The sequence below is a fragment of the Lissotriton vulgaris genome, chromosome 1_2, assembly GCF_964263255.1.
Source record: "Lissotriton vulgaris chromosome 1_2, aLisVul1.2, whole genome shotgun sequence".
Classification (NCBI taxonomy): domain Eukaryota; kingdom Metazoa; phylum Chordata; class Amphibia; order Caudata; family Salamandridae; genus Lissotriton; species Lissotriton vulgaris.
In genome coordinates, this window is record NC_141686.1 from 191,684,045 (window position 1) to 191,703,529 (window position 19,485).

The following is a 19,485-nucleotide window of genomic DNA, read 5'->3' on the forward strand; positions in this document are numbered from 1 at the left end:
AGTCATGCCCTTCAAGTGGTGCCATCCCAGTCCTGGACCCTCTGCCAGCCCAACAGAACAAACACAGCATGATGCATTTCCTCGGAGACCCACATTGGATACAGCTGTGAGACGTACCCCCAAAGCAGGATCTCAGCCGCTACTCGGAACCGCTGCTTCATGACGTATTCTTGGCTTCACATTTTATCCCTGCAGCACCTCAACAATGTCGCTGCAAGTCGCCTCCTAAACGCAGGACTGTGCATCCCAGCCCACAGCTCCTTGGAGCTGGTGCTTCACAACATATGCTCAATGCCTTATCTTGCACCAGCTCGCTTCCAGGATTTAAAGTACTTTGTTAACAGGCCTAGCTTGGTCAAGTATGTGGCCCGCACTTCACCGTGGTTGACCTGAACTTGTGACTTCGTCCTGGTCTGGCGTGACCAGAAGACCACGGTTGGTGCTTTGTGCTTTTGGCACTGTGTTCACTTAAATCATTCAAACTGCATATCTCTGAGACTACTGATTTAATTTTTGTCATAAATTATTTATACATTTTTTCTCAATTTTTCTAAATTGGTGTGGGATTTTTGTTCACTTGATTATTGTTTGAAGTCCTGCATAAACACTTTTACACATTGCCTCTAAGTTAAGCCTGCCTGGTTGTCTACTTAGCTAATAGACGATTAAGCACCAGATAATTTGGTTTTTGCTTAAAGCTTCACCCTGACAAGGATGTTGGTTGCTGTATGAGTAGGTTTTCACCCCACTGAACCAGTAACCCAATTTCCTACAGCGGTTATCTTGCAATTGTATAGTGCATAGTGTATATTTTTGTATTGCTCCAAGTAGGCCAATGCATGCTTCGAAAGGTGGTAGCTATGTTAGAACTTTAAAATAATAATGCATTTTGTGTTATGTTATACAGATTTTTAGAGCGCACTGTCACTGTCAGCGAGACAGATTCTGGTTTCTGAGTTCTGAATGGTCGGCAATCTTTAAGTGAATTTTCGGTTCATCCCTGCATACAGATTGTTCCCGTTTGTTTGTGAGAAGGGCATGTTTGAAAGTTTTCCAGGTGCTGATTGGAAGCCATTTAAAAATTATCCTTAGCATCTTCAGGGCATGGAAGCATTATGAGGTGATGGCATTGACTTAGGTGATCATGTTGAGATTGCTGTTGATGATGATCCTAAGGTTCTTGGTGTGAGTGGTAGGCTTAGGGGTTGGGTGTAGGTCCTAGTTCTGTTGGTTAACAGGCGGATTCCCAAAGTGGAGTGCTTTTCCCAATGATCATGATTTAGGTCTTGTCAGTGTTCCGCTTCAGGCTGTTGCTTTCCATCCAGTGGGTGATTTCAGTCTGGTACGGGGCATCTTGTCCATGAGGGAGAGAATGAGTTGAGTGTCATTGGCATAGGAGAGGACATTGATGTTGTGAGAGAAGATGATATCGGCTAGAGGGATCATGTGTGGTGAAGGGCTCAGTGGGGATCTTTCCGGAACAATACAGATGATGTCACAGGCATCCAAGGTATATGGTGCCAGGTTAACTGACAAGTTCCTTTCAGTTGGGAAGGAGCAGATCCCTCAGATTGCATTTAATTTGATTCCGATTTCGGAACCACATTGCATAAGAATGGGGTGGGAGACTAGGCCAAAAGCTGTGGTGAGGTCCTGGAGGACGAGTGCTGCAATGTCACCTCCATCCAGAGTCATGTGGATGCCATCTATGGTGGCGATGAGGGTTGTTTCAATGCTGTGGTTGGGTCTGAAAGCAGACTGAGTGGTGTTGAGGAGTTGTTGGTTGTTGAGGTATTTAGTTAAGCGTCTATTAATGATTTTCTGTAAGTCCTTGTCCATTGAGAGATGGCCGCTGACTACTTTTTTTTTTTCAACTATATAATTTAAATCTGTCTTCTATGTGCTTTTGGGAGTTTGTGAGTATGTTTTACTGTGCATGAGTAAATTGGTGAATGAAGCATGAGTCAATCAGTGGATGAATGAATGTATCTTGGCAAGGGAGAGTGACAGGGTGCATGTGATCTTATCCACTGGTTGCTGGTAATTAAAGGTAGAGGATGGCATGCATCCATCGATCTACATGCACACTCACACCCACATGCATTCACAAGTGTTTACACATACACACACCATTTACAAGCACACATGCACACACATATCACCGCACACACTCACAAATCCACATACTTTCGTACATGCACATATGCAGGCACACATCAAACATTAAAATAAAATGAACTTACCAGATGCAGCATAGATCTTGGCCTCGAACCTTCTGCAGGAGTGGTACTGCAATCGTCACTTATTGGACGGAGAAATCGGCAGTCCCTATCTGTCATAGAGTGGCATAGGGTCAGTGAAGCTTGCTAGCCCCGACCCATTTTGTGACAATGTGACAATGAAAGGTGCTCTGCCTTCGGCACTTCAGGGCTTAAAACCCTAAGGTTCCAGGCTATCAGTAATGCTACCCCTGATCATGAGTCCTTCCAGTGCTTTGCCAGGCTGAAAAGGTCACACCCACAGAGCTGTGACATCTTCAGCATGCAAAAATCAGCTCAGGCAACTAGGGGCCTGCGCATTTAGAGCGGCATTAAAGGCTCTCTGCTCTTAAGAATGGACCACTCCTGATCTTATCATTGACTCAGGATGCAATTCCTGTGCTAATTGAAAGCTATTGTTGTTGCCAATGCTTGTTTACCAAAAGTTGTACTGGAGCAGCATCTTTTGGAACCACCCGTTCATGTTCTAATCATGCCATATATATACACACATGGTCTATGTAATTGTGTGTTTTTTATCATTAACGTAAAGTCGTGCACGTGACCGAGATACTTGCTGTATAACCTAGACACTTCCATGAGTGAGTATACTAATGTTTTCTTCATATTAATACCTATTTGCTGTTCTTGTTTATATCTGCATTTGTGTAGATTAAGTGACTCTTTAGTTCAAATACATTCACATATTCAGTTAAATAGTACCCTGCATTTGTTTTATGACTATATATCGCGCATTCAGTTGTGCATTGAAGTATTTTGCAATGTTAGCTTGACCAAAGGCCTGAAGCATTTGGATTTAACGTTTAACCTTCAAAGCGAAAGTTGTTTGCTTTGCATGTCCTCTCCTCTGCAGGTGCAGTCTCAAGGCATTCATTACTTAGTGAAAGGAAGATTGTGTATGGAAGATTGTGAGGCTCAGAGAAGAACACTGGCAAGGACGAGTGGCACTAACAAACAAAGGGAGTAGCAGCATTCACATGATATCTGGAGACTGGAATAATCCAACAGCATTTCTGATGCAAGGACCAGGAGATTGGAGTAGGAATAGAGGGTGCAAAGTTTCACAGTGAGAAGGGTAAAAGTAGAGGGACTCATGAATTAAGACTCTCAAATGTTTTGTGGAGTTTTATAGATGATCATATTTTCAGTTTAGGCAGATTCCCCCTAGACTTGGAGAGGTACAGACCTCCCTGCGATATCTCTGTTGTGTGGCTTTATGCTATATCAAATTATTTATTTTGGAGAACTTCTCCAGACGTTCTACAATGCTCATACTGTGGTATTCCATGACTTGATGTCATTTGGAATTAGTTTATGTCACTTAGAATGTTTATCCTTGATTACCGAGTCAGTTGCTCAGAGGTCTTTTTCCTACCTTACTTGATCTGATTATGGTATTCCCATTTATTGTTGTCTAGGTTGGATTTACTTTAAACTATCTAGATGTCTGCATGCATAATTGGCAAGCTGACCTCATATCGTATCCTGACCATCAAATTATTTTCCTTATCTTCTGAAATGCTAATGCTATTACTGAATTTCTTGTATTCTTCATGCTATTGAGACTGAACTTTGTTATACAAGTTGGTCTGCTGGTGTGTTTTTGTAGCTTTACAATATATTTCTGAGGTTTGTGTATGTTAGTCTGGCTTTGGATTTGTAATAAACCCACATTTAATCTCATCTATCAACTTAATTTAATTTAATTTAATTGTGGGTTTATATAGCGCTAGAATCGACTCCCGGAGGAGTATCTCCGCGCTTCGACCGTTGGGGAACCCGTCCTGGCTCACCCTGAGAGATGGTCCCTAATGGGTATCTCTATGGTGCAACCAAGCATCCCCGGCGGTCTGGGTGGGCCGTTGTGAAGATGAGGCAAGCTAATGCCCAGAGTTGCCGAGTGAAACTTAGGTTTTCAGTGTGTAGCCAAATGGGTTAGCCTGTAAATTGAACTTGCAGATGTTGTCAATTCCTCTTTATTCCTCGGGCACCTAAAAAGTTTAATTCCAGGGAATTTAGAGATAAGCCCAAAGGTGGTGAAACACTATTGTATTCATGACAGTAGCTTGGGAACCTGTATAAAAATTACACCTACACACACCACATATTGAATTGGTCTCATAAATCTTACCATACTAATGGCAGTGGTGGGCATCACTAACATGCATACTTGAAATGCAGATAGAACATTCATAAACGGTCATCATTATTAATAAAACAGAATTATAGCAATGTAATAGGTTACAAGGCATTATATAAAGGACATGGAGATGTGATCAGCATCGATCATTATCCTCAATAGATTGAAGCCCATTTTTACTAAAGGTTGCACCTTTAGGTAATTTGCACTGCATCTGCGGGCCTTTAAAATGGTTAGTAAATTCATCTAACAGGAATCCATGAAAAACCTTAATAAATAAGAACCTTTGGGGCAGATTTATGTTAACTGGCGCATCCCCAGGGATGCGCCAGTTATTGTGCGCCACAGTGCGCCACAGCTCCGCCACCCATGGTGCGCCGCATTTATTCTGCCTTTTTAGATGCCTGTTAAAACCTAGCACACTTAACTGTGTACAATTCATTTCTTATTTGGCGCACCAGTGCAATTTTCATATTCGGGACTACACATCCCAGAATTCAATGGGACGCTGTTTTCCCTTCATTAAACATGTTCAAAATGGCCCCACGTAACGCCGGGCATTCTTCGTGAAGCCTCGCATTTGGAGACTGACTGTCCACGGACAGGTAAGGAATTTGCCCTCACCGGAAGCGAAAGCTCCCATTCACGCTAGAACCGCTGCTGTGTGCAGTTTAACTCACTCGCGCTTATGTCCTGACTTTACAGTGCGCCGAGTTTACGGACCTAAAGCAACACACTCCGTTTTTCCGATCCCTGGGCCGCCACGACTCCCGCTGCGAACCCAGGTAGGCCACTCTCCACCTGGATTCTCATCATTTGTGTAAATACTGGCGATGTATAGCCATCGTGACGCATGTTTGTATTTTTTTAGGTAAATCATCTTGTCAATTTCAGCATTAGAGGGAACCGTTTTTTCAATATCCAACAACGCAAGGTATGGGGTTGCATTTTTTATGCATTTTTCTATTTGATATGATAATCAATCTGTTTTAGGTCTATACTACAACACTAGCCTTTTCTTTCAATCGACAGGACAAAAAAGATTTTTTACCTCGAACTCCTCCCTCTAAGAGGCGCCGGACGGTGCACATAGAGGTAGGCACTCATTTGTGATTTCCTTAACCATTCGTGACACAAATGATGTAATTACACGAAATGTTTTTAACAACAGATGCTCCATTCATTTTTAGAACTAAAACCTTTGCGGTACCGCCCCCTGTCCAGTGATCAGTTCTCAGGAGCCTGACAACCACAGGTACCCCTTTTCCCCCCCCTCCTTTTTTCACAATCTCATGAACCAAATGAGTCATGTGAGCTTTGGCTTTCAACATCCTTTCTATTTTTCTCGTTACACAGACAATTCACAAAGCCCTGATGAGGGTTCGATTACGTTCTGCTCGAACCTGAAACGCGTCGGCACTGCGCAAGAGCATAGTAATGCATTAAATGTATCCATGCCAATGAACATTGTACAAGCTCTTGCCCCCCCCTTTGTTTCACTTCGCTTTGGTGGTTACGAAATAGGCATTTATATGGAATTATGAATCATCAAATGTGCTAATACATTTTTGCTCTGTGTTCGTATGTTTTTCATTGATTGTTGTTGTTTACCACTGTCCATAACTGTATGTATTTGTTTTATCACTGTGTTGATTGTGTGGGTTTACCCCTCTTTTTCTGCTTTTCAAAATATTTTGTTGAAAAATTTATAAAACAACATGAGTTGCTGGTATAAATAAATGTACCTTCACATGTGTCATTCAGTTACACGTGCTTTTTTGAATAAGTTGTTCATCTCTTGAGGTGTGGGCACTCTCTATTTTTCCTTCATTATAGTATGGTCCAGCCCCCCTCAGTCCCGATTAGGACCTGACTCCTTCTTTTTGCCAGTATCGAGCGGGTTGTCACCCGCGAGAGTATTAGGGACATCAAAATAATTCCCTTGATTGGGTATAGGGCCTTGTTGTCCTTGAAATAGTATGGCAGAAAAAGATACCCTGTCTTTTAGCGAAAGCCACATAGCATCACTCATAGCCACGTCACCGCTTGCTTCGATCACATTAAGCTCTACTGCGAAGCAACAAAACGAATCCGAGAGATTGGTAAGATTGTGCAAAAAGCACGTTAGAACTGAGCTCCATGGTCATTTCCTCCTTCGACATTTAAAAGGAGGCACTATACCTTGGGGGCTTCAGGTGAAAAATATACCTGTCATCTTCACTGAAGACGAAGAATACAAGAAAGGATTTAGTTTCATAAACACTAAATGCAGCAGGGACCTTATGGTCCATACCATAGAGACCGCACAACGTCTAAGCCTCAAGGAGGTTGAGGAGATTGAGGAATTAACTAAGGCCATTGCAGAAAATCCAGCTATTACAGACGCTAAAGCGTTACTTGAGAAAATTCAAAAAGACATACAAGTCTTTAGAGACATCACCATTAATAATAAAACCACCAAATACGAACGTGACACAAAGACGTTCAAAATTGAACAGGTTTATCCTTTTTTAAAGGAGGATTACTATTCCCTTGTCGACTCACGTCGGGCGCTGTACGACTACCAGGGCAGATCACGTAATAGATTTACAACTTTCTCAGAAACCTCTTCATCAGGGTCCTCAGATCAAGACAATAGAGGCAACAATTCTAGGAAACAAGTTGCTTTTTTAGACAGGGGCCAGCCACAAAAAACCAGGTTCAAACCAGCATGGGAAATGCGAACCAGAAACAGGGTCTACAAGTCATAGAAAAGCCAGATGTCATCGTGAATTTATCCAATAGAGTTCTCACACAACACGAGGAGTCCGTACTTAACTTGGGGTTAAAGTTTGTCCCCAGCCAAAGGACGGATTTCACGAAACTGAAAATTGAGACTCTTGAATTCTGTAGGAAGTTGAGACTTCGAGCCTTCTTCTTTCACCAACCCACACCAGTTGACAAAGAAACGACTGGCCTAAGGAATAAATCGAGTTTTGTTCCACACCAGAACATCCCCAAACAGGTACTGGCTTTTGAACAGGTTCTACTAGCATCCATCAACCAAATGGAAAAATCTAAAAAATATGTACCGCAGAATATCAACCCGAACCAACGAAAAGCGATCCAGAGCCTTAAAGAAGACTCTTCTTTAATCATTAAGCAGGCCGATAAGGGGGGAGCAGTCGTCCTGTGGCCGAGAGACCAATACATCGGCGAGGGCATGAAACATGTCAACAACACTACATGGTATCGTAAATTACAAGAAGACCCTACGAAATATATACAAAGTCTCATTTCACAGACACTCAGTGAGGGCCAGGAACAAGGCTTCCTTGGACCCAAGGAATTCGATTTCCTTACAAAAAAGTTTCCACGCATCCCAATCTTATATCTTCTTCCGAAGATTCATAAGAGTTTGGCTGACCCACCGGGGAGACCCATAGTATCTGGCGTTGACTCCTGCTTAGAACCTATCTCTAAATATGTCGATTTTTTCTTGAAGCCTTTCATTAAAAATGTAAAGTCATATCTGAGAGATACTACTGATTTTTTGAGCAAGGTAGAAGGTACCCCCTTTGATTCCTGCACACAAATTATGGCCACAATGGACGTGACGTCCTTATATACACAGATCCCTCAGGAAGAGGCTCTTGAAGTCATTGAGCTGTACCTTGAGATGCGAGAGCGTCCCCACCGGGTGCCCACACACTTTATTTTGAAATTGGCGGAAATTGCCCTCAAGAAGAACTACTTTGTTTTTGATGATCAGTTCTTTATGCAAGTGAAGGGCACTGCCATGGGGTGTCCTTATGCCCCAGAAATGGCAGTGCTCTACATGGCGCAATATGAGATGAAGTTTGTCGATAATAACAATCCATTCAGTGATAACATCATCCATTGGTGGCGCTATATTGACGACGTCTGGCTCCTGTGGCAGGGGAGCCAGGCGTAACTCAGTGGCTTCCACGAATGGATCAACACGAGACACAGCGACATAAAATTCTCCATGGAAGCCAGTAAAACCAGAATGACTTTCCTGGACATAGAAGTTACATGCGCAGATGGACTATTGAAGGCCTCCCTCCATAGGAAGGCTACTGACAAAAACACCATTCTGCATCATAGCAGTCACCATCCGAGAAACTTAAAGACCAATCTCCCGTATGGGCAATTACTGCGAATCCGCAGGAACTGCACAGAGGTCAGTGACTTTGACCACCATGCGGAAATCTTCTGTGGGGAAATGACACACAGAGGTTACCCCAAGAAGCTACTTAAGAATTCTTATAAAAGAGCGCGTTGCACCCCGCGGGAGTGCTTGCTGGAAATAAAAGAAAAGAAAGAACTTGACCGGTTGGTATGTGTGACCACATTTGGTCCAGACACACACAAAATGCGACAAACAATTTAAAAAAATTGGCATCTCCTTGACGGCTTAGAATGCCCCTTCCCCCGGCCAATCTTTGCCTATAAGAAAAATAAAAGCATTGGGCAACAAATTGTAAGAGCTGATGTGTCACTGCCTAAATCCAAGCATGACATTTTGTCTTGTTGGAATTTGAAACCGATTGATGGACACCACAGATGCGGCAATTGTGTGGCATGCACTAGTACAATTGAGGGCAACGAATTTGAACACCAGGGGATCAAATGGAAGCATTCGGGTTTCACCAACTGTAAAACCAAGAATGTCGTATATGTCATCCAGTGTCCCTGTCCCAAAATTTACATTGGCAAAACGAACCAGCAAGTAAACTTCCGTATCAGTCAGCACAGGTCCAGGATAAGAAAGAAAGTCCTCTCGGCTCCCATGGTTGAACATTTCATTGATAAATCTCATTCTGAACTTGAGTTCAAATGGTCAGTACTTTTTACAATTGGTACAACACAGCGCCCTGCAGACGTTGACAAGGTATTACTCCAGAAGGAAGCATATCTGATCCTGAAGTTCAATAGTACCCTTACAGGGCTAAATAGTATGTCTGAGCTATCAAGAATATAGCTGCTTTTTCTGACAATGGCCAGATTTCGAATCATGTTTTGTCCCCCTCTGCCTTGCGCCCCTTGATTCCTATTTATAAGGTGGACCTTTATGTTTAATCCCAATGAGCCCTCACATAATGGCTCTTTTCTGCCTTTTTAGATGCCTGTTAAAACCTAGCACACTTAACTGTGTACAATTCATTTCTTATTTGGCGCACCAGTGCAATTTTCATATTCGGGACTACACATCCCAGAATTCAATGGGACGCTGTTTTCCCTTCATTAAACATGTTCAAAATGGCCCCACGTAACGCCGGGCATTCTTCGTGAAGCCTCGTATTTGGAGACTGACTGTCCACGGACAGGTAAGGAATTTGCCCTCACCGGAAGCGAAAGCTCCCATTCACGCTAGAACCGCTGCTGTGTGCAGTTTAACTCACTCGCGCTTATGTCCTGACTTTACAGTGCGCCGAGTTTACGGACCTAAAGCAACACACTCCGTTTTTCCGATCCCTGGGCCGCCACGACTCCCGCTGCGAACCCAGGTAGGCCACTCTCCACCTGGATTCTCATCATTTGTGTAAATACTGGCGATGTATAGCCATCGTGACGCATGTTTGTATTTTTTTAGGTAAATCATCTTGTCAATTTCAGCATTAGAGGGAACCGTTTTTTCAATATCCAACAACGCAAGGTATGGGGTTGCATTTTTTATGCATTTTTCTATTTGATATGATAATCAATCCGTTTTAGGTCTATACTACAACACTAGCCTTTTCTTTCAATCGACAGGACAAAAAAGATTTTTTACCTCGAACTCCTCCCTCTAAGAGGCGCCGGACGGTGCACATAGAGGTAGGCACTCATTTGTGATTTCCTTAACCATTCGTGACACAAATGATGTAATTACACGAAATGTTTTTAACAACAGATGCTCCATTCATTTTTAGAACTAAAACCTTTGCGGTACCGCCCCCTGTCCAGTGATCAGTTCTCAGGAGCCTGACAACCACAGGTACCCCCTTTCCCCCCCCCTCCTTTTTTCACAATCTCATGAACCAAATGAGTCATGTGAGCTTTGGCTTTCAACATCCTTTCTATTTTTCTCGTTACACAGACAATTCACAAAGCCCTGATGAGGGTTCGATTACGTTCTGCTCGAACCTGAAACGCGTCGGCACTGCGCAAGAGCATAGTAATGCATTAAATGTATCCATGCCAATGAACATTGTACAAGCTCTTGCCCCCCCCTTTGTTTCACTTCGCTTTGGTGGTTACGAAATAGGCATTTATATGGAATTATGAATCATCAAATGTGCTAATACATTTTTGCTCTGTGTTCGTATGTTTTTCATTGATTGTTGTTGTTTACCACTGTCCATAACTGTATGTATTTGTTTTATCACTGTGTTGATTGTGTGGGTTTACCCCTCTTTTTCTGCTTTTCAAAATATTTTGTTAAAAAATTTATAAAACAACATGAGTTGCTGGTATAAATAAATGTACCTTCACATGTGTCATTCAGTTACACGTGCTTTTTTGAATAAGTTGTTCATCTCTTGAGGTGTGGGCACTCTCTATTTTTCCTGCATTTATAATGCGGCGCACCATGGTGCAAAAATGGCACAGATGCGTGACGCATCTGTGCCGGAAAGGTGGCGCATTGCTGGAGTTGCGTCGCAAACGCGACGCAGCTCCAGCAAGGCTCGGGGGTGCCCCATCTTCACAATGCTGTGTCAAGACCTACGCCTGCTTCAAGCAGGCGCAGGGTTTTGACGCAGCATTGGCCTGAAAGTGACTGAGTGAAATCTCATAGATTTCACTCAGCCACTTTCAGGAGGCGTTCTTGCGCAGGAACGCCCCCCCTGCACAGGAACGCCTCCTTATGGCGCAGGGCTTTACAACGTGACGCATCTCCTAGATGCGTCACGTTGTAAATAGGGCGCATTGTTTGCGCCGCCGTTGTGTCAAATAAAGTGACACAATTGCGGCGCAAAGAGGCGCAAGGGCATCATAAATCTGCCCCTTTGTATTCATTAGAGCATGCATGGAACTCTTACCTCTGCTTCCGGCCAAGACACTATGTCATTGAATCGCTTGTAGCAAGCATTCTTATACTGCACCCATCCGTGATCACAGGAGCCTTGAGCACAGAGGCAGGTTTCTTTGGAATTTATTGTTGAAGTTGGTGTCGCGGTAGTGTTCGTCTGACAGTTACCTAGTAATATTCAAAATACAAAGCAGAGAGGGAGGGTCTTACGTTATAGAACAACACTCTTCAACAGTAAACATTTTAATTCAGTAATGGGAAAATATAAAATACCAACCGAAGCCTCTTCCTTAAATCCAAATTATTGTTGCATCATATCCATTTAAAAACAAATAAATCAGCACTCATCCACACGTCATAATACAAAAACAAGTTACATGTAATTAAATCAGTTAAAATCCGATGGAACGTTAGCTATCTCCCAAGCATTTCTCCTGGCAATATAGAATTAGCCATTTGTTCAGCAAAGATTTGATGTATTTTTTTAATAACGACTTCTCTCTCCACAAACAGCAAACATTGACAAGAACCCTTCATAATTGAAAAGTTTATCATTTAAAGAATTGCTAGACAGAATGTAATCTCTATTCTTTCCTTGCATTATTGCTTGGCTTGAGTTGCATTGTGTTAGCAGCAAGATTATTTCATGTGGTGGAAATGCATCCAACCCAAGTAATAATCCACTTTCTTTCTGACAGGCAAATGGTACATTGATGGTGTGAGATTTAGCAATATTTATCTGCTGTCCCAGTTTGCTCATGCAGGAGACAAATCTGTTTAACAAGACTTGTAAGTTCACCCTTGTCCTGAACATCAGGGGCAGTATTATACAGAGTGCCTCGGGGGCCCAATGGGCATTTGTGCCCACTTTGTGTGCCCACGGGTCACTCTGGTATTACAAAAGGGGCCACAGATGCTTATGCATCCCCTTCTGTAACACAGCATATAAAGTGCCAGCGCTATCATTCATTTCAAAGCTTTATTCGATTATTAAAAACAATCACAAAAGCATACAATGTAAAAACACAGAATACAAACATTACAGTGGAGACAACAACTCATCAATATTGGGATTTAAAAAATATTAAAACACCAGACTTTTCCTATGTGAGACAGCTTTGAGTAAAAAGGTAGCGGTAGAAAAACAGATATCTATGGAGTCAAGTGCAAATAACAATTTCAAGGCTTGGGCTGTAGTATACACTGAGTGTTTTCTAAAAACAGGTCTGAGATAATAACGGCGAAGGTGCATATAAAGAGGGCAAATAAGCATAAAGTGCAAGGTGCTTTGCCTGCATAGGCCATTACAGGGGCAAGGGGATTGACTATGTGTTTTCATCACTGGGAAGGCCACTAGATTATGTACAATACCAAGTCTTAACCTCGTGAGAACAAACTGATGCGATTGCTTGGTAATAGATTTAAGGTACATAGGCATGCCCCTGTCTTCCAACATATTAGAATAATAAAATGCATGAGTTGACATGGAGCTGCGTTTCACCCTGCGTGAGTTAGATTTGGTCCCAATAAAGACATTTTTGAGTTCCTTTTTTAATACAGTAACAGCACTATGGGGGTCATTAACAATGTCTAGGTTAAAAATGTCACTATAGGAAGTTGAAACATAATTTAGCCAAGGAATCTTACAGGCATTGTCCGTTTTAAGGCAATCTAAAATAATCTGCCTGGTAAAATCAGTCTCATCTTTAACCCGTATTGACCTCCAGACCATTAAAGGTCTCATTCCCATTAGGTCTGTTAGATGATGCATGCCCACCTCGGTATGACACAATTCATTGGAAGCCGAGGGGGGTAAATAAAGGAGTCTTTTAAGGAACCGATTCTCTGTGACTTGTAGTTCCCTGTGGTGACAATAGCCCCATATACCAGAACCATATAGAGCAATAGATACACAACGGTGCCTGTAGATATCTAACATGTCTGGTATGCGGCGACTGCCTAGCTTAGATGCAAAGCGAAAAACTCCGGAGGAGCTTTTGGCCATCCTAGCATCTACGTTTAAAATCTCAGGTGCCCATGTCCCTTTGTTATTAAAAGTTACTCCAAGGTAACAAAATCTGTCCACCACCTCAATGTTATGATTATTAAAATGGAACCGCTTTAAAAGTTTCATCCGTTTACCACAGGCCATAATATAAGTCTTAGAGTTGTTGATTTTCAATTTTCTCTCCTGGATGAAGTCGTAGAAAAAATTAATTAGTTTTTGGAGCCCATTTGGAGTGCGCGAAAGTAATACCGTGTCGTCGGCATAGAGCAGGACTGGCACGGAATGGCCCCCAACCTGCGGAGAATCAGCCTGTACCCTCTTTAATTCGGACTCTATAGAATTTATAAAGAGGGAAAAGAGCAGGGGGGCCAGCACACAGCCTTGTCTTATGCCTGACTTAACCTTTATTTTCCCTGTGCATTCACCTGCCTGGCCGAAACGGATCTGGGCTGATAACTTATTGTAGAGTCTGGCCGGGAAATATATAATTGCTGGGGGAGCTCCCATACCCAATAAAGTGGACCATAGCAAATTGTGGTCCACTAGGTCAAAGGCACTCAAAAGATCAGCGAAACAGAGAAATAGAGAGCCCTGTTTCGCTTTCGTATACTTTCCAATGAGGAGGTCAAGATTAATGCACTGCTCAATTGTCCCTAGACCTCTGCGGAAGCCATTTTGGGACTCAACCAAGATTTTGTTTTCCTCCGCCCATTCCTCCAACCGCATCAGGAGAACCCTACTCATGATCTTGAGGGAGGAATCAAGAAGGGAGATAGGGCGGTAGTTCTTAGCCTCTCCTCTATCTCCCTTCTTGTAGATGGGTAGGATTATTGATTCACTCCAGGTAGGAGGAGTACTCTCCAGGACTGAGGCGTTAAACACCTGAGTTAGAAGTGGGCTCCAAAGTGTCAGGTTGGATTTATACAGGTCAACCGGGACCCCATAGGGTCCCGGTGCCTTTCCCCCTTTGCTCCGACTAATAGCAATAACAACCTCTTCTAGTGTAATGTCCAGGGGTAACTTCGTTTCAGACATTGGGGTAGGGAAACTGACACAATCCTCACTTAACGGATTAAAAATTCCAGAAAAGTGTACAACCCAATTCTCCTCGCTAACCTGGGCTGACAATATGGGGAAATCTTCTTTTACAAGAAAGGGGCTATTAACCGTAGACCAAAAGAGCCTACTATCACGCAATACAGATGCTTGATTTAGGGCGTCCCAAGCCTGTTCCCTTAGCTCTTGTTTCCTCCGTATGAGATTGTTTTTGTATGTCAGTCTAAGGGATTTAATAGCCTCCCTGTCTCTAGGTTGTTTAGTTAGAGCTTGCTTAAGTTCCCGCAGAGATTTGGTACACATGCTATCAAACCAACCCACATTTTCCTTCTTGATTTGTGCTTTGGTGATAGTAAGACATCTTTTTATAATAGAGCCTAACTCCACAAAATCGGCTATGATGCCCTCACAGAGTGCCTCCGGATCCAAACATTTATATATTGCGGGAAACCCAGCTTCTATGATTTTAACCTGCAACTTCTCGGAGTTGTCCAAACACCACATAATATGGATACCATTCTGTCTACAAGGGGTAACATCTTCAATTATCGAACGGTGACTGTTTGCTGGTAACCCCCAGACAGAAATCGACATGGTGATAGCATTGTGGTCGCTATTACCAAGGTCGGCAACAATGGGAACTGTACAAAAGGGAACGAGATGTGTAGAGACCAATAAGTGGTCAATAACAGAGGCCGAATTCAATCCTATAAAGGTTGGAACAGGGTTGCCATCAACATCTGCAGCCGGGGGGTGGATCATAAGGTCCATACTTAACATAAGTGAATTAAGAGAATCACCATATGGTGAGTGAACAAAGTGTGCTTGGTTTTCCCCATTATCCCCATCATATCCACAAATGCTAGTGAAGGAATGAGGACAGGTGCAAATATTAAAATCCCCTCCCCAGATGATATCCATTGGTTTATGAATGCCCTTTCGGATGTTACTCACAGCAAAACCCAACTCCTCCACCACTGTGGTATTAGATGCATCAAACAAGTTGTTATAGTGGTTGATCAGCATAATTACATGGCCCTTTACATGTTCTAAAATTAAGATTTGGGAATGGTGACCCACCAACTGGTGTGATTTCATACAGGCTGGAAAGTTCACAGAAAGTAAAATTACTAACCCCCCTTTGGCCCTACCCCTACCAGACCTTTGTGCCGAGTTGTTATAAGACACAAATCCATCAAGATTAATATCAGTGGTTACCCAGGTCTCTTGTAAACATAAAGCGTCAAAGTCAGAAAGAATTTCCCTCCAACCTAGGGATGACAATTGCCGACTCCACCCTGCAACATTCCAACTAGCGAACTTAAAACCTGGGAAACAGGGGGAAGGTTTAATGGGCTCAGGTACATAGGTAATTGAGGGTTTTTTTAACAAGTAGGGAAACCATCGGAGCAGGAAAAACAGCTGGGACATTTGCTTTAGCTCCCTGCAAGGGTATATGCACCTGTGTGGAAATGGAGGATGATACAGCTACTGAGCATAGACCCATATCAGCAACTTGATTATTATTTGTGGCTCCTTTTCCCTGAGAGGGTAAGCACGCCGGGACGGTAATAGGAGGCGTTACAGGGGTGGGAATGAGAGAAGAACTGATGCCAGATGTTACAACAAAACCATTGCCAGGAATAAGTGGGGTCGAATCTAGTGCTGGGGGCAGTCAGTCAACACCATCCAGTCTGTTAAGACAGTTAAAACGGTTGTAATCGTAGAAGGGTGTGCTGGGGGCAGTCAGTCAACACCATCCAGTCCGTTAAGACAGTTAAAACGGTTGTAATCGTAGAAGGGTGTCGCCGGAGGTCGAAAAACCGGTCGTGCTGCATACCCATGATGTCTACCCCTTCGTTCAACCCTCGTCCAGTCACCTTGGACTTGGTCCTGGTACATATGGGAAGGGGGGAAGAAAAAAGACACTGGCTGAGTCTGAATGGTGGAGTCAAGAGATCTATTAGACCTTGCACATATATGAAGGACAGTCCTTGGATCTCGAAAGCTCACCATAATACAATCCCCAATTATAGATTTCCTAGTTTTACCTAGCCAAGGTACCCTTCTCACCATAATATTTTCATTGTTAAGATAGGCTGGTAGGGGTCTGTTCCAGTTCAGCCATTTAATAACTTTACTTTTAAGTGAGCGAAAGTTCTCACCTTCACCCACTTCAAGAGGGGGAACACCAGCCATAACTACCATAAAGCTGTTAGCCTCAGGGGGTAGGTCGGGTCTCCGGGGTCTGGGGGCAGGCTTCTCAGGTGGTGGAGGAGCAATACTGTCAGTGGATATAGCCCCATCGGAGGTTGTCACAGGGGGGACTGGGCCAACTGGTTGTGATGATATGATATTAGGTTTGCTATGTTGTGTCGGGGCTGAATTGGCCATAAGAGGTTGTGGAAGGGAAACAACGGTAGTCGCCAAGGGGGGTCCCAAGTTAGCTGAAAGGGTTTGGGGGTTAGGGGGGATTAGTAGGGGGATTAGACTCAGAGGATCTACGTTGGATAATAGCCGAGGATTTCATACTACTTAATGTTGCCTCCAAGATAGTGAGTCTAATCTCTACCTTCTTTATACTCTCACTGATCGGCAGGAGCAGGGACCTAAGTAAGAATTCCAAGTTCCCTATAGAGGTAACGGGAGGTAATGCGTTGGATGGATTATCCCTGGGGGCATCAACAGGGTCGGTGATATTAGTACTCTTAACAGGAGGAGATTTGTGCGCATCCACCAATATCCTATTAGGGATTGGAAGGGGCTTAGAAGCTTTCCCAAAATCGGAGTGGGGGATTTTGGTTTTACCCTGCCCTCCCCTCAACTTCCTTCTTCGCTTGTTTGGGGGAGGGCCGTGCATATCTACCGTAGCTACTTGCTTCAGTTTTACTTTCCTAGGTTTAGCTACAGGGGGGGCTGGGTAGTCAAATCAACCGCCATACAGCTGGGACTGGGGGGAGGAGTGACACTAGGAACCTGCTCGGTAGATAGACAGGGGTTAGAAATGCAATCCCCCAGTAAAAGAGGGACGCCATCCTGGGATAATAGCTCCTCACTAATATGAAAAGAGCCACCCTCTTGGGAGGAAGAAATATCAACAAGGGGCCTGTTTTTCAAGTTCTCAATAGAGCGGCGACGCTCTGCCCTGCGCTCCGCCAGAGTGGTTTCCTTATCCCCATCACCCAGTGCCCGACTAAAATAATTGTCCAAGGTCCCATTCCTGGCTCCCCCCGCCTTCACAGATGTTCCCTCCTTGGCCGGTGATGGCATGTCCAATACCTATGTCAAGGACTAAAGCAAAAATGAATACAAAGCAGGCGAAAGAGAAATGGCCTAGCCCAGCCTACTCTGGCCTACGAGGGCCTCGGAGGGCCCGCCCTTTGCCCATGCTTCGCCCCGGTCTTCGGCCCGTGCGCGTCCCGCGTGCGCGTTGGTGGGTGGAGTTATATAGATAGGAGGAGAGAGGGCGGGAAGAGTCGCAGGTGCGCTGATGTCCAAAGCGCTACTCCTGCTGGGACTCGCAGTCCCGCCCTCGCAGACGGGGTAGACTTCTAACTCTCCCCGTATGTTCCAGTCAGTCCAGGCAAGGTACGGAAGATTTCACCTTTTCCCCACGATAGCAGCAAAGATCAGAGTTCCCACAACCAGAGCAAGGCCAGCGCTATCTGCAGGGGCATTCCCTCATTTGCTTAGGGGCATGCCTTGCCTCCGTGTCTATGCCGTAATACCGACGTGGGCGCTGAGGCAAAAAAGCCTTCAGGAGGCATACTGACAGTGCGCCATTTTAAAGGTGAAGCACTGTCACTCTGCCCCCTAATGACACCCCTCTGGTGGGTGAAGAGGGGTCTCATAGACCCCCCAGACATCTCCTTGCAGGAGGGTGAAATCACTGACTGCACCCACCTGCAAAAGGATCTCTAATCCCCTTGGAAGGTGCAGGCAGGTGCCGCCTGCACAGTGAAAACATGGTGCGGCTGTAAAGCAGCCGCTCCGTGTTTCGCGTGAAAGTGCCTCCCCAGGGCAGCACAAGTTAACACCTGCCCTGGGGGCAGCACATTCACCAAAATGCAGCGCACTTCCCTTCATTGCACTGGGCGCACCTTTATAAAGTTGCATCCGGTGCAATGAACGAAAATGTGCTGTTTGCATAATATGGGCCCAGGACACAATCATCATATACCAGAGCAGGGAGTCTACTCGAGCCCACCCTGAGAGTGTCTGTCTCGCCCAGATTCAGCGAGGTCACCAGATTATTTAGCTATAAACAAAACGGAAAAGGGCCAGCACACACCATTTAACCTCGCTTCATTTTGACAGGGTTGGAACATCCCCATAAGTGCCATACCTAATACAGCCCGCCACATCCTCGTGCATTTGTGCTACAAGTGAACCACAACCTACTTCATTCCCTTGCAAAGCATTTTGTGCAGGCCTATGGATGCCAAAAGAAAAATCTATATGGCTCAGTGTTGCTCGGCTATATTACTCTGCTATGGTCCATAGGTCTGGGGTGTGGGGTAATTGTGACACAGCCACTCTTCATGCGAATGAAAACATGTTCAGTGTTTTGTGGGACAAGTATATGCCACACTATGGAGGAAGCTGAAATGCTTTTGGGTGGCACCCTACACCTCAGTGGGCAAGGGTGCCCCCTGCTTGTAGCTCCAGATCATTGAATAAATATGTGAGAGCTGCATAGTCACTTGGCTTTGCTGCCTGAATCTACAAGGAGAAGAAGGACTGCCCTGCTGGAACCCTGGTCTCCACCCCAAAGGATTGCAGCCTGAAGGACTGCTCCTTCTGATTAAGGAGTTGACTCCCTGAAAGCAACAGATTATCTGTGCTTTCCTGTACCATCTCCATCAAGAAGTCCCCAGCCTTGGGTGAGTCCAGTGGATTTAAGGATTTGGCCAGATGCATTGTGGGAACTGTAGCAGCAAACTTCCAAGACCATCTCGGAGTTTCTAGACCTTTGGATTTGTGTTTT

The 19,485-nt window shown here is 44.2% G+C and overlaps 1 protein-coding gene across 1 annotated transcript in view; it reads right to left on the minus strand.

The window, feature by feature from the left end:
• Positions 1–16,892, minus strand: part of LOC147734887 (brevican core protein-like) — a 148,490-nt gene extending 131,598 nt beyond the window's left edge. Inside the window, exons 1-2 of the mRNA XM_086952521.1 lie at positions 16,664–16,892; positions 11,445–11,602 (exon numbers count right to left, since the gene is read on the minus strand). Coding sequence (XP_086808647.1) covers positions 11,445–11,602; positions 16,664–16,892 — 387 coding nt within the window. The remainder of the gene's footprint in view (positions 1–11,444; positions 11,603–16,663) is intronic.
• Positions 16,893–19,485: the final 2,593 nt, after the last annotated feature.